The sequence below is a fragment of the Spermophilus citellus genome (genome assembly GCF_964194105.1).
Source record: "Spermophilus citellus genome assembly, chromosome: 15".
NCBI classification, from domain to species: Eukaryota; Metazoa; Chordata; class Mammalia; order Rodentia; family Sciuridae; genus Spermophilus; species Spermophilus citellus.
This window is the reverse complement of record NC_138195.1, coordinates 16,199,832-16,221,917: the sequence shown is the minus strand read 5'-3', so window position 1 is coordinate 16,221,917 and position 22,086 is coordinate 16,199,832. Positions and strand designations below refer to the sequence as shown.

Here is a 22,086-nt window from a genome sequence, read left to right as displayed (position 1 = left end):
AATTTCTCTGGCCAGTGTTTCGAGGACTATGTTGAACAGAAGTGGTGAGAGAGGGCAACCCTGTCTTGTTCCAGATTTTAGAGGGAATGCCTTCAATTTTTCTCCACTCAGAATGATGCTGGCCTATGGCTTATCATAGATTGCTTTTACAATGTTGAGGTATGATCCTGTTATCCCTAATTTTTCTAGAGTTTTGAACATAAAGGGATGCTGTACTTTGTCGAATGCTTTTTCTGCATCTATCGAGATGATCATATGGTTCTTATTTTTAAGTCTATTGATGTGGTGAATAACATTTATTGATTTCCGTATATTGAACCATCCTTGCATCCCAGGGATGAATCCTACTTGATCATGGTGTATAATTTTTTTGATATGTTTTTGAATCCGATTCACCAGAATTTTATTGAGGATTTTTGCATCTAGGTTCATTAGAGATATTGGTCTGTAGTTTTCTTTCTTTGAAGTGTCTTTGTCTGGTTTAGGCATCAGGGTGATGTTGGCCTCGTAGAATGTATTTGGAAGTTCTCCCTCTTTTTCTATTTCCTGAAATAGCTTGAAAAGTATTGGTGTTAGTTCCTCTTTAAAGGTTTTGTAAAACTCTGCTGTATACCCATCCGGTCCTGGGCTTTTCTTAGTTGGTAGTCTTTTGATGGTTTCTTCTATTTCCTCAATTGTTATTGGTCTGTTTAGGTTGTCTATATCCTCCTGACTCAATCTGGGCAGATCATATGACTTAAGAAATTTATCGATGCCTTCACTATCTTCTATTTTATTGGAGCATAAGGATTCAAAATAATTTCTGATTATCTTCTGTATTTCTGAAGTGTCTGTTGTGATATTGCCTTTTTCATCCCGTATGCTAGTAATTTGAGTTCTCTCTCTTCTTCTCTTCGTTAGCATGGCTAAGGGTCTGTCGATTTTATTTATTTTTTCAAAGAACCAACTTTTAGTTTTGTCAATTTTTCAATAGTTTCTTTTGTTTCGATTTCATTAATTTCAGCTCTGATTTTAATTATTTCTTGCCTTCTACTTCTTTTGCTGTTGTTTTGCTCTTCTTTTTCTAGGATTTTGAGATGAAGTATGAGATCATTTATTTGTTGGTTTTTTCTTTTTTTAAGGAATGAACTCCAAGCAATGAATTTTCCTCTCAGAACTGCTTTCAATGTGTCCCATAGATTCTGATATGTTGTGTCTGTGTTTTCATTTAACTCTAAGAAGTTTTTAATTTCCTCCTTGATGTGTTCTAAAACCCATTGATCATTCAGTAACCTATTGTTCATTCTCCAAGTGATGCATGATTTTTCCTTCCTTCTTTTATCGTTGATTTTCAGTTTCATTCCATTATGATCAGATAAGATGCATGGTATTATCTCTACTCCTTTATATTGTCTAAGAGTTGCCCTGTGACATAATATATGATCTATTTTTGAGAAGGATCCATGTGCTGCTGAGAAAAAAGTGTAAGTGCTTGATGTTGGGTGGTATATTCTATATATGTCAATTAAGTCTAGGTTGTTAATTGTGTTGTTGAGTTCTATAGTTTCCTTATTTAACTTTTGTTTGGAAGATCTGTCCAGTGGTGAGAGAGGTGTGTTGAAGTCTCCCATGATTATTGTATGGTGGTCTATTAGACTCTTGAACTTGAGAAGAGTTTGTTTGATGAACATAGCTGCACCATTGTTTGGGGCATATATATTTATGATTGTTATGTCTTGTTGGTGTATGGTTCCCTTGAGCAGTATGTAGTGTCCCTCTTTATCCCTTTTGATTAACTTTGGCTTGAAATCTATTTTATTAGATATGAGTATGGACACTCCTGCTTGTTTCCGCAGTCCATATGAGTGGTATGATTTTTCCCAACCTTTCACCTTCAGTCTATGTATATCTTTTCCTATCAAATGCGTCTCCTGTAGGCAGCATATTGTTGGGTCTTGTTTTGTGATCCATTCAACTAGCCTGTGTCTCTTAATTGGTGAGTTTAAGCCATTAACATTTAGGGTTATTATTGAGATATGGTTTGTTCTTCCAGCCATATTTGTTTATTAATGTTACTAAACCTGATTTGTTTTCCTCTTTGATTACTTCCCCCCCTTTACTGTCCTACCTCCCAGTGTTGGTTTTCATTGTTATTTTCCATTTCCTCTTCCTGTAATGTTTTGCCAAGGATTTTTTGAAGAGATGGTTTTCTAGCTGCAAATTCTTTTAACTTTTGTTTATCGTGGAAGGTTTTAATTTCATCATCCATCTTGAAGCTTAATTTCGCCGGACACATGATTCTTGGTTGGAACCCATTTTCTTTCAGTGTTTGAAATATGTTATTCCAGGATCTTCTAGCTTTCAGAGTCTGTGTTGAGAGATCAGCTGTTATCCTGATTGGTTTACCCCTAAATGTAATCTGCTTTCTTTCTCTTGTAGCTTTTAAAATTCTCTCCTTATTCTATATGTTGGGCATCTTCATCATAATGTGTCTAGGTGTGGATCTCTTATGATTGTGCACATTCGGCGTCCTGTAGGCTTCTAGGATTTGGGATTCTGTTTCATTCTTCAAGTCTGGGAAGTTTTCTTGTATTATTTCATTGAATAGATTGTTTATTCCTTTGGTTTGGAGCTCTGTGCCTTCCTGAATCCCAATGACTCTTAAGTTTGGTCTTTTAATGTTATCCCATATCTCTTGGATGTTCTGCTCATGGTTTCTTAGCAGTCTTGCTGAGCTGTCTATGTTCTTTTCAAGTTGAAATACTTTGTCTTCATTGTCTGATGTTCTATTTTCTAAGTGATCTACTCTGCTGGTTGTATTCTCAATTGAGTTTTTAAGTTGGTTTATTGCTTCCTGCATTTCTAGGATTTCTATTTGTTTGTTTTTTATTACCTCTATCTCCCTGTATAATTGATCTTTTGCTTCCTGGATTTGTTTATGTAATTCCTTGTCAAAGTGATCTTTCATTGTCTGATTTTGCTGTCTCATGTCTTCCTTGAGACTCCAGATCATCTGAAGCATGTATATCCTGAACTCTTTATCTGACATTCCATCTGTTGCAGCTATTACCTCTTCTAGAGTTGAGTTGACCTGCATTGCTTGTGGTCCTTTCTTTCCTTGTCTTTTCATACTGCTCGCGTTTCTTTCTGCTTGGTGAAACTGTTGTTTTTTTTTGAAATTTTCCCTCTATTTATTTATATTGCTCTTGTATAGTTGGAAAATCTCCCTTGCAGGGCGGGTAGTGGCTGTGCTCCTCCTCTAATTAGGGTGATCTGTCTACCACGCTGGTTGGTCGCAGGTCTGCCCACCCTGCGGGCACGGGTAGCAGCTCTGCTCTGCCCCCACTCCAATTGTGGTGACGTGACTATCACGCCCTCGGGTCGTTGGTCCTGATCCGGAGGTGGGCGGCAGCTCTGCTCGGCCCCTACTCCAACTGGTGTGATGTGTCTACCACGCTGGTCGGCCTCTAGGCCTGTTCCGCTGGTGGGTCGCAGGTCTGCCTACCTTGCGGGCTCGGGCGGCAGTTCTGCTCAGCCCCCACTCCAAATGGGGCTACCTGACTGCCTCTCCAATGGGTTGCTGGGCCTTTTCCGGACACGGGCGGTGGCTCTGCTCCACCCCCACTCCAACCAGTGTGATGTGACTGCCTCGGTGCTACGTGTCCACCACGCTGGCAGGCTACCGGGCCTGTCCTGCCAGTGGGTCGCAGGTCTGCCTACCTTGCAGGCTCAGACGGCGGCTCTGCACAGCCCCTACTCCAAATGGGGTGACTTGGCTACCACGCCGTCGGGTCGCTGGTCCTGTTCCAGGCGTGGGCGGCTACTCTCTTCGGTCCCAGCTGCAGTTGGGGTGTCGTGATACCACGCCGGCGGGTCACTTGGCCTGTTCTGGGCGCAGGCGGCAGCTCCACTCTGCCCCTCTGGCCCCCACAGCACCCAGCAGGACCCGGACTGAGATGCAGTTATCGCGGGTTCCCAAGCCCTGGGCCAAAGCAGCTCCGGGAGCCTGAACCCGGCCGCTCCAAGCTCAGTGCACGCTCTGCTAGGAGCAGGTTCCCAGAAGCAGTCTCTGTGGGTTCCCCACCTCTGAGCCAAAGCGGCACCGGGAGCCAGAACCCAGCCGCTCTGAGCTCGGTGCATGCTCTGCTAGGAGCAGGCTCCAAGAATCAGTCTCCGCGGGTTCCCCAGCCCTGGGCCAAAGCAGCTCCGGGAGCCAGAACCTGGCCGCCCCGAGCTCGGTGCACGCTCTGCTAGGAGCAGGCTCCAAGAGTCAGTCTCCGCGGGTTCCCCAGCCCTGGGCCAACGCAGCTCCGGGAGCCAGAACCTGGCCGCTCAGAGCTCGGTGCACTCTCTGCTAGGAGCAGGCTCCAAGGATCAGTCTCCACGGGTTCCCCAGCCCTGGGCCAAAGCAGCTCCGGGAGCCAGAACCCGGCCTCTCCGAGCCCGGTGCACGCTCCGCTAGGAGCAGGCTCCAAGGAGCGGTCTCTGCGGGTTCCCCAGCCCTGGGCCTAAGCAGCTCCGGGAGCCAGAGCCCGGCTGCTTCAAGCTCTCCGAGCTCGGTGCACGCTCTGCTGAGAGCAGGCTCAAAGACGCAGTCTCCGCGGGTTCCCCAGCCCTGGGCCAAAACTGTTCCGGGAGTCAGAACCCAGCCGCTTCGAGCTCGGTGCACGCTCCACTAGGAGCTGGCTCCAATACGCAGTCTCCGCGGGTTCCCCAGCCCTGGGCCAAAGCAGCTCCGGGAACCAGAACCCGGCGGCTCAGAGCTCGGTACATGCTTTACTAGGAGCAAGCCCCAAGGAGTAGTCTCCACAGGTTCTCTAGCCCTGAGCCTGAGCGATCTGTCTGCGAGACGCAGGCAAATACCAGCCTGAAATCACCTGTTCCGTAGCTGAATGAGCTGAGATCAGTAGAAAACAGGGATGATTACATCAGCTCTCCAAGATGGTGGCTGCTGTCCTCCTCCGTGGTCCGACCGGTGTCGAGAACCGAACTGGACCGCTTCTCTCCTCCATCTCAAAGCCAGAACTCAGCACTAAGCATGACCATTGCACCGCTGGCAGGAGCCCCCAGAATCAGCATCGCTGCACCCCCGCTCCGGCACCTTGCCGCTTTCCAGCAGGCACCGCAGACTCCAGCCGCGGGGCGATCCGCCGATCAGGCAATGCGACCCTCCGTGCGGAGAAATCGCCCGCGTCCGAGCCCCCGCAGCCGAACCTCGCGCGATGGAAATCCCTCCACTAGATTCTGGAGCACCTCAATTTCGCTGGAAATTCCCAACAAGACAGCCTTCAGCTGTTTCACCTCGTCTTTCTCCCGCACAGTGACGCGGCGCACGGGGGTGATGCACTCCCTTCGCCGCCATCTTCCCTGTGGGGGATTCTGATGGCTCATCCCAGAGCCCTGCTGAAGGGCCAAGATGCTGCTGGGGATGGGAATTACAGACTAGGAAGGTCCAGAGGGAGAGAGCAGGAACCACATCTGTGGTCCTGACCCTGATCAAGGACTGGGTGTTGCCAAACATGCCCCAGGGCTGAGGCCCCAGGCAAAGCCACTCCTAGTAATCCCAACTATCTTCTAGCCTGAAATGGGACCTGCTTGGGCCCAAGGGCCACTGGGTACTGGGTACTTTGTATCCTGCAAAGTTGTATACTTCATAATGCTTGCTGCCTAAGCTTCTTAGTTCACTCTGTTCACATATTCCAGGCCCTCAGAGCACTTTCCTGGGCTACTCCCCAAACCCAGCTTGGCTTCCAGCTCCTAGAATACCTGCCAGCAGGATGCCGAAGGGGCAGGCCCACCTGGAAGAAAAGGGCAGAGACTGCAGGGCAGGACCAGGGGAGGTTTGGTCAGGATGGGGGGGGCAGGATTCCACCAGAAGTGGGCTCTGATGCCTGTGGGCTCTGGCTGCCATGGTCCTCCCCACCCTCTTCTTCTCCACGCCAGCAGACATGCTCTCCTCTGGCTGCACCCTGGCTAAGCCCTGGCCCTCCAACACATCTGGCCTGGATGGGATAACACCTCATCAGGCCCACACCTACGACTACTGCTGCCCCAGGCTTCCCAACAGAATGGAAATTATGGCAGAACACAGGCCTCCTGTGCCTGACTCCTACCCATAGGGGCTCCAGCCTCTAAGAAGGCTGATGGGGACTTCATTACTTGACCTCCACCTTAGGGCCTCTACCCTCCCTGGGCTCCTCACAACTGACATCCCAGTCTGTCTACATTAGTACCCATCAGACTATACCCACAGGACCACCTGTCTCACAGCCAGTCTCCTTCACTGGAGAGCAACTCAGGGCAGGCAGGGGGCCTCCTGGTGGTGATGCGAGGTGTGTGGGCAAGGATGCATGGGGTCACCTATGGGCTGTTTGCTGAGCCCCAAGCTGTGAGATACAGATGAGTAGTAAGGAAACCCCATGTGTCTCTCTCCTTTACACTTTCCCATTGCTCCCAGATCTCTTGGGGACCCTCACCGGGATCTTGAAGGCATCCACAGAGACCTGGTTCTCCACAGAGTCCAGTGAGGGCCGGCGGGCACCAGATGAGGAGTAGCTGACCGGGAAGGCCTGGGCAGGCCGACAGAAGGTCATCTCAGCAGAGGCAATGGATGGTTTGTGGGCCTGCTTGTGGTAGCGGTGGATGCAGAAGGTAGAGAGCAGGACTGAGACGATGAAGGAGAAGAGGACAGCTGCTGCGATCACTGTGCGACACAACTCATCACACAATGGGCCTGCAGCAGGGGCACAATGACAAGTTTCCTGTGAGCCGGCCAATGGAACCCACTGAATTCAGGTGCTGCTGTGTCTGTGCTCCCTACCCTAGTAGGAGGGTAACCTGCTAGTACCCTCCCAGAGAGGAGGGTAAAATAGTCAGAGAGGTTGAGAAACCCGCTGAGGTCACAGCAAAGGCATGTGAGCAACAAGTTTTCCTCTGCTTCAAATATCTTTGGTACTTTTTTTTCACAAAAAAAGCAGAAGGAGAGGAAAAAAGGATCTCAGGCTTGGGACCTAGGGCCCTGTAATAACTCAGATACCAGGAAATTGTCCCTGGGCTCAGGCATCAAAGTTTCCCCCAGCAGAGTCACTGCAGCCTCCACCTCCTACCACATCTGCAGCTTCTGAAGGTGTGACTAGATGGTTTGGCTAGGAGGGTTGGTCCCAAGCACCATGTCAGGGCCCAGCAAGAGCCCTACATAGAGACAATCTAGGCAGATAACAAATTATTTGGAGGAAGAACAGCTTTTTTGCCCCATCCTTCATTAGAAAATTTAGGACCAGAAGAACTTTGCAGGGGTCCCTAAGCCTTCTCCAGGGTTGTTTCAATGAGGAAACTGAGACCCGGCGGGTGGAGGAGACTTGTGCGGTTCACTAGCCTCCCTGTAATCTCCTCATCTTTGGAAACTCACAAGTGCCACTGGAAACCCTCCTTAGGGCTCAGGGAGGGGGAGGGCTCTGAGCAGGGGCCCCGATCCCTTACTCACCCATGCTGTCCTCTGGCTCACAGAAGCACTTCTTCTTCTCAGGGAAGCAGTTGCAGATGCCATAGCCGGCTTTAATGCCCCGGCGCTCCCCTGGCTCATGTCCCCCAACAATGCTGCCCCCTGAGGATACACACAGTCCATTCAGCCTCTAGGGTAGCCTGCCACCTCTGGGTCCCCAGATTATGAAAGTAGTGTCCTAAGGCAGCAAGCACCCACCCCTACTGGATGTCAGCAAGCAACGGTGTTGTCAGACCCAGCAACTGTAGTAACTTCAGAAGCCCTGCTCACCTGGGCAGGGGTCTCAGACACAATGCTCCCAAGATGATTCTCTGGCCATGGGGGATAGGAGAGGAACCCAGATTGCCCAGGGTCCTTGCTGAGTCCCAGAAAACACTGCACATGGTTACTTTTCAGAAGCAGAAAATGGGTACTTAGGTATCCAAAAGGAAAAGTTGGCCCTGAACAGCCAGCAGGACGTGAGGGCTGTAGCCCTGTGAGTCAGCCAGTGTGACACTGGGAGTCACCAGGATCCCAAGTTTTGTTTAAACGAAATGTTAGAAGGAGGCTTGGCTTGATGAATCATGCTTAATGAAACTAACAGAGCACACTTTTATCTTTTTTTCTATGCTGGGGATTGAACCCAGGGCTTCATACATGCTAAGCAGGCACTCTACCATTGAGTTACAGCCACAATGCAGCTTGATGTAGCAAACCAGTGGATATAGCCACTTTGTGTGCAGGGGAGATTCAAGTCTCTCTACTGCTAGCTATCCCCATGCACACTGATTAAATACCACCACTGGAGATGAGTGGGCAGCTTACTGAGGCAGTCTTGGGGGCAGATGTTGATATTCCGATTCTCCACAGCATCACAGTGACCATCAGGGCAAGTCCTGGTGTTGGGGGAGCAGGTGGAAAAGTTCCTGGTGATCCCTATGACATGAAACACGGTAGGATGTCACCCCCTGTGGAAGAGCCCCACCCCTATCAGACTTCCTCACAGCCTCCTAAGCTGACCCTGCCTCTCTAGGAAGAGGCAAACTGAAGCTTATGCAGAGAAATTACATAGACCTCAACACTAGTGGAAGTATCCCCGAGGACTGAGAGAGGCAAGGATTCCAAGGGCTGGAAGGGTTGGGCAGTCCTGGGATGGAGATCAGGGAGGCCAGATGAGGCCAGAACCCAGAACCCCCTTAGGTGACACTATGAGTAGGACCTTTGTAGTCACAGGCACACTCAGTGAGGCAAACAATGGTCCCTCCTGCTTGGTGTTATATCCTCCAGCCTGAGACCTCCTGAAAGAGCCATTCTGTTCTTTGCACAACCAAACGTTGGCCCAGACCTTCCCAAGCCTGGAGTGAATCCAACCCAGGGTTCTAGGATGGCAAAGGCCCTCATGACCTTGTACCCTCCCCTCTATCCTGGCATTGAAGCCATACAAGGGACAAGGTTGTTGGGTCACTGCAGAAGCCAGCAGGGCCTGCAGGACCCTGTATATTCCAACAGCCCTCACTCCTGGTAGCCACCAGCACCCGTCTCCTGAAGGTTCCTGGGACCTACCTTTGCCATCACCTTGCCTCCACTCACACCTGCCTGTTGGAGAGCCCAGGCCACCACACTCCTCACACTCAGACCGCCTCTTGTTGACCGCACAGGATAGGGGGCAGCCTTCCTTCTCAGTCACATCTGTGGGGAGCAGACAAGCTAGTCACAGTGGGCCAGCCTGGGCCCAGCATCCAGCCTGTACCCACGGAGAGAGCAGCACAAGACCAGGAGATTTGGGGTGACCTGAGAGCACTGGGAACAGGATGGGGGATGGGACATGAGGATCACAGATGTGGGCAGCTGCTTGGGGGAAGCAGGGAGTAAGGACAGGGGGATGTGAGGACAACCAGGCAGAGCAAGCACCACACAGGATGCTCAGTTACACCTGAGTTTCCGGTAGAGGATGAATACCTCTTCTGTGGGATATACTTGAAGGTTTGACTATCAAGAAACCTCACAAGGGCTGTTGCACAGAACATATCCAAAAGGCTGTGTCCCTTATCTAACATCTGAGACCAGAAATGCTTTTTCTTTTCCAGATCTTTATCATTATGATATTTTCATATCATAATGAGTATATTGGGGGTAAGAAATTCACTTATACTTCTGTGCACTTTAAACACATAGCATGAAGGTAGGTTTAGATAATATTTTTGGTATACCTGCATTTGACTGCAACTTGCCACAGGGTTAAATGTGGAATTTTCCACCTGTGACATCATGTTGGGGATCAGAAAGTTTTAGATTCTGGAGCATCTCAGATTAGAAACATTTAACCCATACAAATAAGTTGCTAGTTATTTACCTGAAACTTAAGTTTAAGCAGGGTCCTGTCTTTTACCTGGCAGCCCTAAAGAGCACAGACAGAATGTGTTGACTGTGGCAAGGAGTGGTGACCATTCACCACACGGTTGCTCTGGGTTCAGCTGGTTCATACCACCCCCACGTCGTCCTTCCAGTTAAGTTGTGCAGTGTGCACTGCTATTCTAATTGATGGCTCAGGGAAGCCATCAGCAGGTGAGGGAAGTAGGCTCTGCCACCCCTCCATGGCGTGTGGCACTCACATGTCCCCTCCACTGTGAGGAGCAGCGGGGCCTGGGCCTGCTTGCGGGCCTGCCGGTCACTGGCCACCACGGTGTACTGGAGCTCGGCACACTCGGGCCGCTGCAGGGTCTCCGTATCGTTTACGAACAGTGTCCCCGAGGTGTCCTCAGCTGAGGTGACCACCCCCAGGATACTACAGTTGGCGCTGGATGGCTGTAGCTTGTATTGGACGTGGATGCCGCTGAATTCCTGGCAGTTTTCCACACAGACTTTCCCAATCTAGGTGAGGGGCACAGGGAACACCTTAGCCAAGCAGCTGGATTGGCCTGAAAATAGCAAGAAAGGCTTCTGGGCAGCTTGAGCCCCCAAATGGTTTCCAGCTTAGCCTTGGAGTATTCATGCCCTCCTCAATGATAAGTCTTCCACTCCCACAGAATCTGCAGACCCAGCCACCTGCCACAACTCTGCCCTGCCCAGGTCTGCTCAGTGTACCAAGTAACTGGCTGCCCCTGGTCCTGGAAGCCAGAGGTGAAGGTAACGCACCCGACCTCAGTTACCCAACTGCTAGTCACAGTCACAGTACTGCATTTGGATATGACATGACTCTTGACATGACAGATGCAGTGTGGCTGCTTGTCCCACATGAGACCAAGGGGCCTCTTTCCCAGGACACCAGGCTCTGGAGCTGGACAGATAAACTTTTACCTTTTGGCTACTTCAGTTAAGAGTTATGGTGGTAGCAGCTGAAAGCCAAGAGCTTCAGAAGTGGTGGAATGGGGCAGGGCCCTGCTATGGGTACAGAACCAGCCCTAGAGGTCAGCACTTAGGTCAGAGCAGAAACCAGTGCCTCCAAGCCACCACGGGATACCACCACAAAACCCGCCTCCTGGACCACCTTGCTTTCCCCTGAAGAGCGAGTTCACTTCCATCTTCTCAGAGATCCTCAAAGCTGTCCAAAAGATCCCTGACCTCAATTTACTTTTAAAAACCGAGGAGGGGGTGAGGAATCACATGGAATCTGATATTGAATTGAGACTGAGGCCCTGTTGTCTCCTAAGTCTGACAGATATCATTGAACCATCTCCAGCAATGCCTGCTCTCTCTCAGCCCCTCTCTGAGATCCCTAGGCCCCTCTGCCTTGTTGCCCCTATCTCTAACCCCTCCGCCATGAAAGTTCTTCAGGTAACAACCAGGCAGGGAGCTTGGATATATCCAAGGGAGGGGTTCCTTGTATGCCGGACCCAAGTGCCTGCCAGGAGCTGATGGGGAACAGAATCACCTGTTGGAACTGGGAAACTACTGGTACAAAAGGAACGAGCCCTAAACATGACATTCTAAAAAATACATAACCACATGTTGCTCCATTAGGAGAAAATATGTTAAGTTATGCATGCTGAAATTGCAAGTAAACTAAAAAAAATGCTTAAGAAAAACATTCAAGGAAGAGCAGGATCAAAATGCTCCACACTGGTGCATATGAGGGGAAAGGATTATTCGTTCCCTCTCCTCATCTTCTTTAACAAATATTTATTATTTTTACCTTTCTACTTCTCTTTATTATTTTCCAATGGCAAATATAAATACAGAGAAATGTTTCCAGCAAATGCTCTTATAGAAAGTAAAAAGCAGAACCATTCCCCTCCTCCTCACACCAGAAGGGCATCACTGTTAACCACATTCTGCACGCTTGCAAATTTTCAAGAAAAATTTGGTTTTGCACAAATATAATCATTCCTACAAACCACTTTTTTTAACCTAAAAATCCACTAGGGACATCTTTTCCAAGTCAGCATTCATACTTACATTGCTCTTATATTAGCACAAAAATGTTTTAAAGATATAAAGAGGAAAAGGGTAAAAATAGAGAGGCTTAAGAAGCTCCCAACCCTGCTTGCTCCCAGACCTTTTCTGAGTACCCAGACCACTGCCTCCCTGGCCTTGTGTCTGTGGTTCCACCTGAGTAACTCTCACTGGGTAGCTTAGGGAAGGGGAGTCACCCACCCCAAACCTTACCTTTGATCTGCTAAATAAAGAACCCCACCACTGGGGTTTCCCAACACCCTGGCAGACAGTGGGCCATGGGCTCACCTGGGCATAATGGCGGGCCCCCTTGTTTACAGAGAAGGAATAGGTGCTGGGCAGGCGTAGGATGACAGGTAGCACTGACACATTGAAGTGGAGGAGGAGAACACCTGACCCTGGACCCTGGAAGTCTGAATCATTGACCAGCACAGTGAGCTGCAGGGATCGGTTCTCTGAGATGGAGATGCTCCGGTTGAGAACCAGCTCTGTGGGTAGGGAACATGATGATGACAATCAAGCTGCTTTGGTTTGGGATGGATCCCTAACACCATGGCACAGCACACCTCCTCCCAGACATGCAGCCCTGAACACATGTGTGCAAACAGCTACTTTCATGCATGGTCCCAAACAACATGTTTGATGGTCAGCCCTCAGTTAAAACCAATATTTAAATGTTGGCTATACTACTGAGATGGAAGCCCAAACTTTCTTTGCTATGGTGGCCTGTGTGTGCATGGATGAGAATGTGTGTATGCATAAAATGTGTGTTGTGTGTGTGTGTGGAGTATGTATATGTGTCCTGATTGTTTCATGTATGTACAGGGTGTGTATGTATTTTGGTACATATTTTTTTGTGTTAATGTGTATGGGGTGAGTGGTTTATGTGTATTTATGCAGTGCTTATACATATGTGCTGTGTATAAAAGGTGTCTGTGTATAGGGCATTGTGTAGTGTGTGTAGATAGGATGTATGCTGTGTTTATATGTAAAGTGTGAGTGATGTGGAGATGTGTGTGGTATATTTGTGCTATGTGTATGTTTTGGTGAGTGCATGGTATGTGTATGCAATGCATAGTAGTGTGTGTGGTGTGTATACTGCATATGCACAGTATGTGTTATGTGTATGGGGTATTTGTGTGGTGAGTATATGGGGTATGTGCGTGTGTTGTGTGGTCTCAAGGGAGGTAAGCTCAGCCAACCCTGAGGCCTGGGAAGAGCTATGTGCCACCAGCCATCCTTACTATAGTCATGCACAGTTGCCCGCACGAAGCTGCCGTTGGCCTGGACTAAGGTCTCGTTGGGCGAATGCTCCACGCGGAAGATCTGCTGAGCCCAGGGGTCCCCAGGGAGCAGCGTGTTTGTGTATCGCCTTACAAGTTCCCCAGATGCTGGCACCACATCCGCATCAAAGACACGGAGGGTGGCTACCACGGTGCCCTGTGGGGTAGAGAGAGCATCAGTCAGAGTAGGTGTCCTTGGGAGGACACGTGACGTGGCACAGCCCACAAATGGACCAGATGAGCGCTGTCAGAGCCAACCCTGTAGACTGACCAGCCTGGGTTCTAGTCATCATGGGACCACTTGGCACCTGGCCTAGTCGCTTTCCTTGGGTGACTTTGCCTCAACTGTACAACAGGTGTGAGGCACTTCCTGTAAGGAGGCTCAGATCAGGTGCCCAAGTGCTCTGCTAACAGTTCTCTTCCAGGTCCCCAAAGTGCAGGAGCACCCTCACTCTGCCCTAAGAAAGATGCCTGCCCCCACAACAAGGGTCAGCTCAACATTACAGTGACAGATGGCAGAACGGTACCCAAACTTACGTGTACCCCCAAGTGCTCTCCCCCAAGCATCTTCTGTACACCAGGTTGGAAAGGGCTGTGTAGAAAGCCACAGGGCACCTTGGAGCTCGTTCACCAAGCTCCCTGTGGTCATCCCAAGGTTGCCCTGCCAAGATCATGTGTTCTTTACCACATGATGAACTTCCCTCTCAGCCCCAACCCATCCCCCGCAAAACCTGCACCTGCAGTACCCGGAGAAGCAGGAAAAGGCAACACAAGGCAAAGGTGGTTCCGGCTTCTCCATTCCATTGCGCCTGCGGATAGGACTGACTGCATTATGGTCTGAGACCCAGCAGGTGGCAGTAGCGCTCCATCACCCCAGGACAGAAAAGGGTGGGGCAGGGATCCGCCTGGGCAATGCAGAAAGATCCCAGCAGGATCTTCAATCCAGTCTTTCCAATACCCAGCTCCTTCCCTTACGCCTTAAAGGCCCTCCTGTGCAAGGGTGGTTACCTATGCACGGGCCTGGGGAAGGCCTTCTTGGAAGTGTAGCCTCGCCTGGCAAGAAGCCCTGCTGGGGTGCAGAGGCACAGGTGATCAAAAGTGTGCCCCAGACACACTCCGTTTGGTCCACCTGGTCAGACTCAAGCTGGGCACAAAGGGTACCCTGCTCTCAAGTTGGGACCCAGCAGACTGCTGGTAGGCAGACAGCCTGACAGACAGAGGGACAAATGAAAGGACAGTCACATGGTTGGATGGCTAAAAGACCAAGGGATAAACTTTGGATGGAGATACAGACAACAAACAGAAAGAATGGGGATGACAGACATGCAGGTGCAAGACAAACACCTCCTTCCGCTTGAATTTGACCACTGCACTGGCGGTGTCCACACCTCCAGGGAAGGTGGGGGCCGAGTCGTCCTCATCATACACGGTCACAGGGAAGGGCACCATCACCTCCTCCTCATGCTTTCCAATGCGCACGGTGCACTGGGCGACCAGATCATATCTCTCCTGTTGCTCACGATCCAGGGCCCAGCGCGTGCTCACCTCTAGGCTGTCCGGAGCACAGCGGAATGGCAGACTCTCACCTGTACACCAAGCAGACCGGAAGCCCAAGTGACCACCTGGCTGAGCACAGGGTGAACTGCTTTCCTCAGGGTCCCACCCAGAGCAGCTGAATGGGTGGGTGGGTGGGGCATTGCCGTCATTGCCAGAACTCATAGGCATGCTGGTAGTAAGAGGAGCTGGTTCGTGGGAGGGCTCTGTATGCCACCTTCCATAGGGGCAGGGAGCCCCTGGTTCCATAGGGGCAGGGAGCCCTGTGTCACAAGCCCAGATTTGCAGCGATGTGTGGTTTTGTTCTTTTCTGGCTTTCACTCAGGCTGATGGAGAGGAAGCAGTGTGAGAATCCTCTTCCCCAATTAGACAGGAAAGGCCTGGGATGCACTCACACCATCTTACCCCCAGCTTCCATCTGGAGTAGGTTTGTGTGGGGAGGCTGCAGGGCCATGGCTCATTTAAAAAAAAAATATTTAGCAACTTTTAAATTACAGAAATAATATTTGCTCATTTCAGAACATGAGAAATAGAGCCAATAGTTCTACCACTTGAAAACAAACACGGTGAACATTTGGCATATGATTTGATGTCAATGCACAAATATTTCCCAACTTGTGATTTGCATTCCAGCTCTATACCTCTTGCCTTGTAACTTTAGATGGGTCATTCTGCCTCCCTGCCTCAGTTTTCTCCCCAGCAGATGGGATAAGGCTGCTCCATGCCTGGCACTGCCACAGGCTCTACAGAGACTCCCTGTGTCTCTCAGGGTGCACAGATCTGAAAGTTACTCCCAGAACTGGACCTACCCTGTTCCCATCAACCTCTGCTCTTCTGCACTCCACATGGATGACACAGGGTCCCACTGTGGTACCCTCCAAGGGGCAAGATCTGTCCCACCTGGCACGGACTCACTTTTGCTCAGGGGCCCTTGCCCCAACCACCTAATTAAAGATAGTGGTCTCCACCACTCCCCACTCCCTGTCTCCTTGCTTTTCCTCCCACCTCATTTTTTTCTAGAAGCCATCTGATTTCTTTGGTGTGTTCATAGGTGTTATCTCTCGTATAAAGGGAACTTCCTAGCAGGTGGAATGCCAGCCTGTTTATTCACTGCTGCTTCCTTAGCTCCTGGAACAGTATCCGGCCCACAGCAGACATCCAAGAGATATTTCTGGAATGTTAAATAGTGGTGGACAGTAAACCAGATGGCTTATGCTAAGTGCTCACAGCACTGCATCTGGCCTGCAGCGCCATGAGGCAGGCACTCACCTTCCAGAAGCCTGTAGGCCACACTGATGTTAGGGCAAAAGAACTGCACGGGCAGCAGGCGGAACTGATGGAAGGTGCCAGGGGGCCTATTTTCCCGGATGCGGAAGGAAAGGCCCGTCTCAGGGAAGCACAGCTCTCTGGGTTTGAGGGAGCTGCAAGCTGGGAAGGAGGTGTTGTAGAAGGAGAAGTACACGCGGGCACAACCTGGCCACTGGCACTCACTTTCACGCAGGGGTGTGGATGACAGGAAGACCTGGAGGAAGATGGTGAGCAGGGGGAAGCCACCATCTGTAGGGAGAGAAAAAGTCATGGGGAATGGGAGGGGGCAAGAGCTGTGGTCCACAGGACTCTGCTGGGCTCCCAGCCCCAGTCGCCACCTCCCCATCTTGCTGGCTGGATCCTAGGGCCTGGAGCACCAGTGCCCCCCAAGCCCAACCCTCTTGCAATTCAGCTCTCATTTCAAATGACCCTCCTCAAGGAGCCTCGGAGCATTAGGTTTAATGTTCCCGGACCTCGGGCAGGTGGACCGCTTCTCAGGGTTGGCTCCTACAGTATATGGTGACTAGCAGCACTCCCCACACACCACAGACTTCCCCAGGTGATCTTATTTTTGACATATCCTGTGATTAGACTTCCCCAGCACCTAGAGGGGAATTTCTATCAGGTTCTACTGCCGAGGAACCACAGTCACTTCAACAAGGTCTGGATCTGAGCTCAATTAGGCAGTGCATGGCTCAGGGCTCTGAAAAACACAGGCCCATAACAAATTCCACCCTGACCCCCACTAGGGATCTCTAGAGTTCGTCAAGTTTCCTACTGGGGGCTCAAGAGGAAGATGGCGGCAACTAAGTGTACCTGGAAACAAGGCCCATATCATAGCCCCCTCCTCCAGGAACTGCCCTGGAAGAGAACTGCCCATCCCTTCCCTACTCCCCACCAAGGGATCGTGTGACCTTGGCTGCCATGGAAGACTGGTCAGTCATTCTTCCAATGCTGGGCAGTGTCACTTGTTCTGTATTTGTGACCTATGACCTGCCTCTCACCTATGGACAGGGGCTCAGGGCCATTGTAAGGTTGAGTGAGGCCAGGCGTCAGGGCAATATCAGGAAGGGGGAGCTACTGGGTCCGTAATCAACATTTCCTACCACAAAGCACTGGATGTATCTCCACCCCACCTGGGGCCATGGTCGCATGTGGCCTTGGCTGCAACTCTGACTCCTGGTCTGTGCAGCCAGCCAGGTCTTCCTTTTGCTCTGCTTCCCTCCTTGGAGACCTTGGCCAGGCCTAGAGTCCCCAACAGGTATAAGGGGAGTCTGCTGTCAGTGGGAAGATGGGTTTTCTGGGAACTGCTGCTTCTCCAGTTCCAGGTCATCAGCTAAATCAAATCCTTGGGATTTTTTTTCCCCAACCCTTCTGAATCCTTCTTCCATAAGCTCACGGTTAACCTCACTGAAAAGGGCTTCTGAGTCCTGGAGAGAGTACCCAAATCATTCCCAGCGGTCTCTAAGCTCGTAACTTCTGCAGGTCAAAGGATCATCAGTGCCCCAAACTTCTGGGAGTCCCTTGCCTGGCCACCAGCCTCACCTGGCCCCTTATACCCTTACCCACCAAAGCCCTGGGGAGGGTGGCTGGAGGAGGAAGCAGAGGTGGGGTGTGCTCTCTTACTGCGAATGCTGAGCTTCTCCCAGGAAGTGTGATCCAGGCTCTGGTTAAGGTAGAGAAGGCCAGTGTCTTCCTGGACACGGATCCAGTTATTCTCATGCAGCCGTGGGCGATGGAAGCCATAGAGGTGCTGGCCCAGGTGAAAGCTGGGCACCTCTCCAGGGGCATCTCGGAGGGCATGGACATAGAGCAGGGGCGTGCCAGCTGGCTGGTCCACATACAACCTCTCCCAGTAAGCATCTCTAGAGAAGTAGAGGCCCAGGGGAGCTACAAGAAGCAAGGAAGTGTGTGAGGGAGGGTGGAAATAATGGCTTCTTCATGGGTTAAAAATAAAACATCACTAATTTAAAACTCTGATCTTAGCAGGAATTTCTTTTTTTTTGGTATATTCAGAATTTATTTTAAAGTCTTTTTTATAATGTATAAAAACATGTAAAGTGATATAAGTTTCTATAGTTTAACTCTACTAATACATATTTACCTGATATCTTGAAGGATCATAAATAATTTCTCTTTGCAAGTCATGAAATTAATACTTCTTAAATGATCAGATGTTTTAATAATGGTCTTTTAAAAATTTGTTCCTTCTAGATATACATGACAGTAGGGTATATGTTGACATACATAGATACAACAAGTATAACTTGTTCCAAATCGGATCCCATTATTGTGGTTGTACATGATGTAGAGTTACATTGGTTGTGTACTCATATATAAGGATAGGAAAGATATGTCCAATTCCTTCTATTGTCTTTTCTATTCCCATCCCTCTCCCTTCCCTTCATTCCCCCTTGTCTAGTCTGAAGAACTTCTAATATTCCCCTCCCTTGTTGTGGGTTAGCATCCACATACCAGAAAGTACATTCTGCCTTTGGTATTTTGGGACTGGCTTATTTAGCTTATTTCACATCCATCCATTTACTGGAAAATGCCATTATTTTATTCTTCTTTATGGCTGAGTAATACTCTTATGCATATATACTACATTTTCTTTATCCATTCATCTGTTGTAGGACTCCTAGGTTTGGTTCCATAGCTTGGCTTAGCAGGAATTTCTAACTTTTAGTCCAAAGAATGTGAACACAGAATTATTTGTATACCTAAACACTGACTAAAATTACACTACATTAAAACAGAGAAAAGGAAAAGGAGGGACGAAGGGGAGGATGTATAAAACCGCTTCAGTATCATTAATTAACCAAGTGTCATAACACCTGAGTCACACACAAGTGGCGCATCCACGGTGGCTTCTGAATAAACCACACAGAGGGCTGGGGATGTGGCTCAAGCGGTAGCGCGCTCGCCTGGCATGCGTGCGGCCCGGGTTCGATCCTCAGCACCACATACCAACAAAGATGTTGTGTCTGCCGAGAACTAAAAAATAAATATTAAAAATTCTCTCTCTCTCTCTCTCTCTCTCTCTCTCTCTCTCTCTCTCTCTCTCCTCTCTCTCTCTCTCTCTCTCTCTCCTCTCTCACTCTCTCTTTAACAAAAAAAAAAATAATAAACCACACAGAGCTAGCATTTTCAAGGGTATGAGATGCTGACAGACAAGCAAGACAGGCAACAACTGCCCGAAACAAAGAAAGAACTTCCTAACGAAATAGTCAACCTTTAAACCCATTCCTACTATATGACCCAGAACTCTATTCCATTTTCCAATAGAAACAAAAAAACATCCATCCATCAAATGACATAACTGTAAATGCAGGATTACTCAGAATAGCTGAGAGCTAGAAAGAGCCTCAGTGCTATACCATGATATAAAGGGATGATATCGATATAAAGGGATGAACTACTGGTATAACAGTCTGGATGGATCTCGTGGAAATCATGCCATGCTGAAGAAGTCAGACAGAAGGAAGACACGTGGTCTGATCTAGGTAATTTATTAGACTGGTTGTCTGTTGGGTTGGGATAGGGTTGACTGCCTGGGAATGACAGGAGGGGACTTTCTGGGAAATGTAAATGATAAGGAGGTAGGTCATGTGGCCATATCCATCTGTCAACATTGTGCAGCTAATATCTGTGCATTTCAACCTCTGCAAATTTTGCCTTAAAAAACTGATAAAACCCCAATGTGGTTATTGGCAGAGGTGCAGCTGCAATGAGGAAGCTGGAAAATTGACCTTGGCTGTGACTGGATGAGACTACAAAGGAGCTTCATGAACTGTGCTGCAATCTGGGGTATGTCCAATGATTTTCATAATAAGAGTGTTTTGTTTAATAGTAAGAATTCTCTCACCATTGGTGAGAATGAAATAGAACAGCAAGCTGTAGGAAACAGTGTGGTGGTTCCTGAAAACATGAAATTACCATCAGACCCAGCAATTCCACTTCTGGGAATAGACTCAAAAGAACTGAAAGTTAGGTCTCAAAGAGACTTCTGCACACCCATGCTCATAGCAGCACTATTCATAATAGCCAAAAGGTGGAAGCAACCCCAATGCTCATCGATGGATGAATGAATAAACAAAATGTGCTATATATGGTATATACAATGGAATATTATTCTACCTTAAAAAGGAAGGAAATTTGCTGGGCATGATGGTGCATGCCTATAATCCCAGTGGCTCAGGAGGCTGAATCAGGAGGATCTCAAGTTGAAAGCCAGCCTCAGCAATGGCAAGGTGCTAAAAAATTCAGTGAGACCCTATCTCTAAATAAAATACAAAATATGGCTGGGAATGTGGCTCAGTGGATGAGTACCCCTGAGTTTAATTCCTGGTAATGCACCCCCTAAAAAAGGGGAAGGAAATTCTTTTATTTATCTTTTACCTTATATTATATATGACAGCAGAATCCATTTTGATATAATTATACAAGCATGGGATATATCTTATTCTAATTAGGACCTCCATTCTTGTGGATGTACACGATGGTGGGATTCACTGTGGTGTATACAGGAAAATTATGACAGATTCATTCCACTGTCTTTCCTTTTCCTATCCCCTCTTCTTTCTCTTCATTCACCTTTGTCTATTTATTGAATTCCCATTCTTTCCTTACCCTCTTTATTGTGGGTTAGCTTCCATGTCATTAGTGAAAACATCCAACTTTTGGCTTTGGGGGACTGGTTTATTTCACTTAGGATGACAATTTCCAGGACCATCATTTACTAACAAATGTCATAAAGTCATTCTTCTTAATGGCTGAGTAATACTCCATTATGTATATACAGTACATTTTCTTTATCCATTCATCTGTTCATGGGAACATAGTTTAGCTATTGTTAATTTGAGTTGCTGTAAACATGATGTGGCTGTATAACTATAATATGCTGATTTAAAATCCTTTGGATATTTTATAAAAGAGTGGGATAGCTGGGTCAAACTAGCTCGTTCCATTTCTAGTTTTTTGAGGAATCTCTATATCACTTTCCTGAGTAGTTGTACCAATTTGCTGACCCACCAACAATATATGTGTGTACTTTCCCCCACATCCTCGCCAAAATGTATTGTTACTTGTATTATTGATAATCACCATTCTGACTAGAGTGAGATGAAATCTCAGTGTAGTTTTAATTTGCATTTCTCTAATTGCTAGAGAATATTTTTCATATATTTGTTGACCATTCCTATTTCTTCTTTTGAGAAGTGTCTGTTCAGTTCCTTTGCCCATTTATTGACTGGATTATTTGATTTTGGTGGGGGGGGGTTAAAATTCTTTATATATCCTGGAAATTATTACCCTATCTGAGGTACAGGCAGCAAAGATAAAAAGAAAGGATTTTCTGACGCACGCTATAGCATGACGAACTTCAAGGACATTATGCTAAATGAAATAAGCCAGTCACAAAGAGACAAATATTGTATGACTTCACTTACTAGGAAACCTAAAGTAGTCACACTCATAAAAACCCAAGGTAGCAAGGGGCTGGGGATGGGATGGCGAATTATTATTTAATGGGTATTCTGAGTTTCACTTTGGGATGATGGAAAAGTTCTGTGGCTGGATGGTGGTAATGGTTACATAACACCATGAACACTGTGGGTGTTCTTATTGCTATTGAACTGTACCCTTAAAATGTAAGTTTGAGATGGTCAGTTTTATGTTATATATGTTTTTCCACAATCAAAAAAGTACATTTTTTTAAAAAGATGAGTAAACAGGCAAAAATGTTTAAAACACATTGATAAACTCAAATAACTCTACAATGCACAAAAATATCAACACACAAAGCAGATACCAGAAACCCTATACTCCCGCAGGACTGACTTATCTTTTCAATCAGTTAATTCCCACCTAGGTGCCACTCTCCTCACAGCAGCCCCTCTTCCAGGCACCAGCAGAAGATGTCTATTAGGCAGCTGCATGGGTTCTCCTCTGGGATTTGGGAAAGCAATGAAGCGCAACAGGAGGGAGGCAAATAGGCAATAGGCAAGACCACGTGGGGCTCCAAAGTAGTAAGAAAACGAGAAGGCTTCTTGCACTGCGGGATGCTTCTCAAAGAGAACCTCAAAGACA

The 22,086-nt window shown here is 48.2% G+C and overlaps 1 protein-coding gene across 1 annotated transcript in view; it reads right to left on the bottom strand.

Annotated features, from left to right (window-relative positions):
• The window catches only part of RET (ret proto-oncogene), a 60,765-nt gene that overhangs the window by 16,615 nt on the left and 22,064 nt on the right, over positions 1–22,086 (bottom strand). The window contains 10 exon segments of the mRNA XM_081268010.1: positions 6,456–6,712; positions 7,463–7,582; positions 8,285–8,395; positions 9,023–9,148; positions 10,072–10,330; positions 12,140–12,339; positions 13,096–13,291; positions 14,479–14,720; positions 15,958–16,245; positions 17,623–17,886. Of these exon segments, the coding sequence (XP_081124136.1) occupies positions 6,456–6,712; positions 7,463–7,582; positions 8,285–8,395; positions 9,023–9,148; positions 10,072–10,330; positions 12,140–12,339; positions 13,096–13,291; positions 14,479–14,720; positions 15,958–16,245; positions 17,623–17,886 (2,063 nt within the window).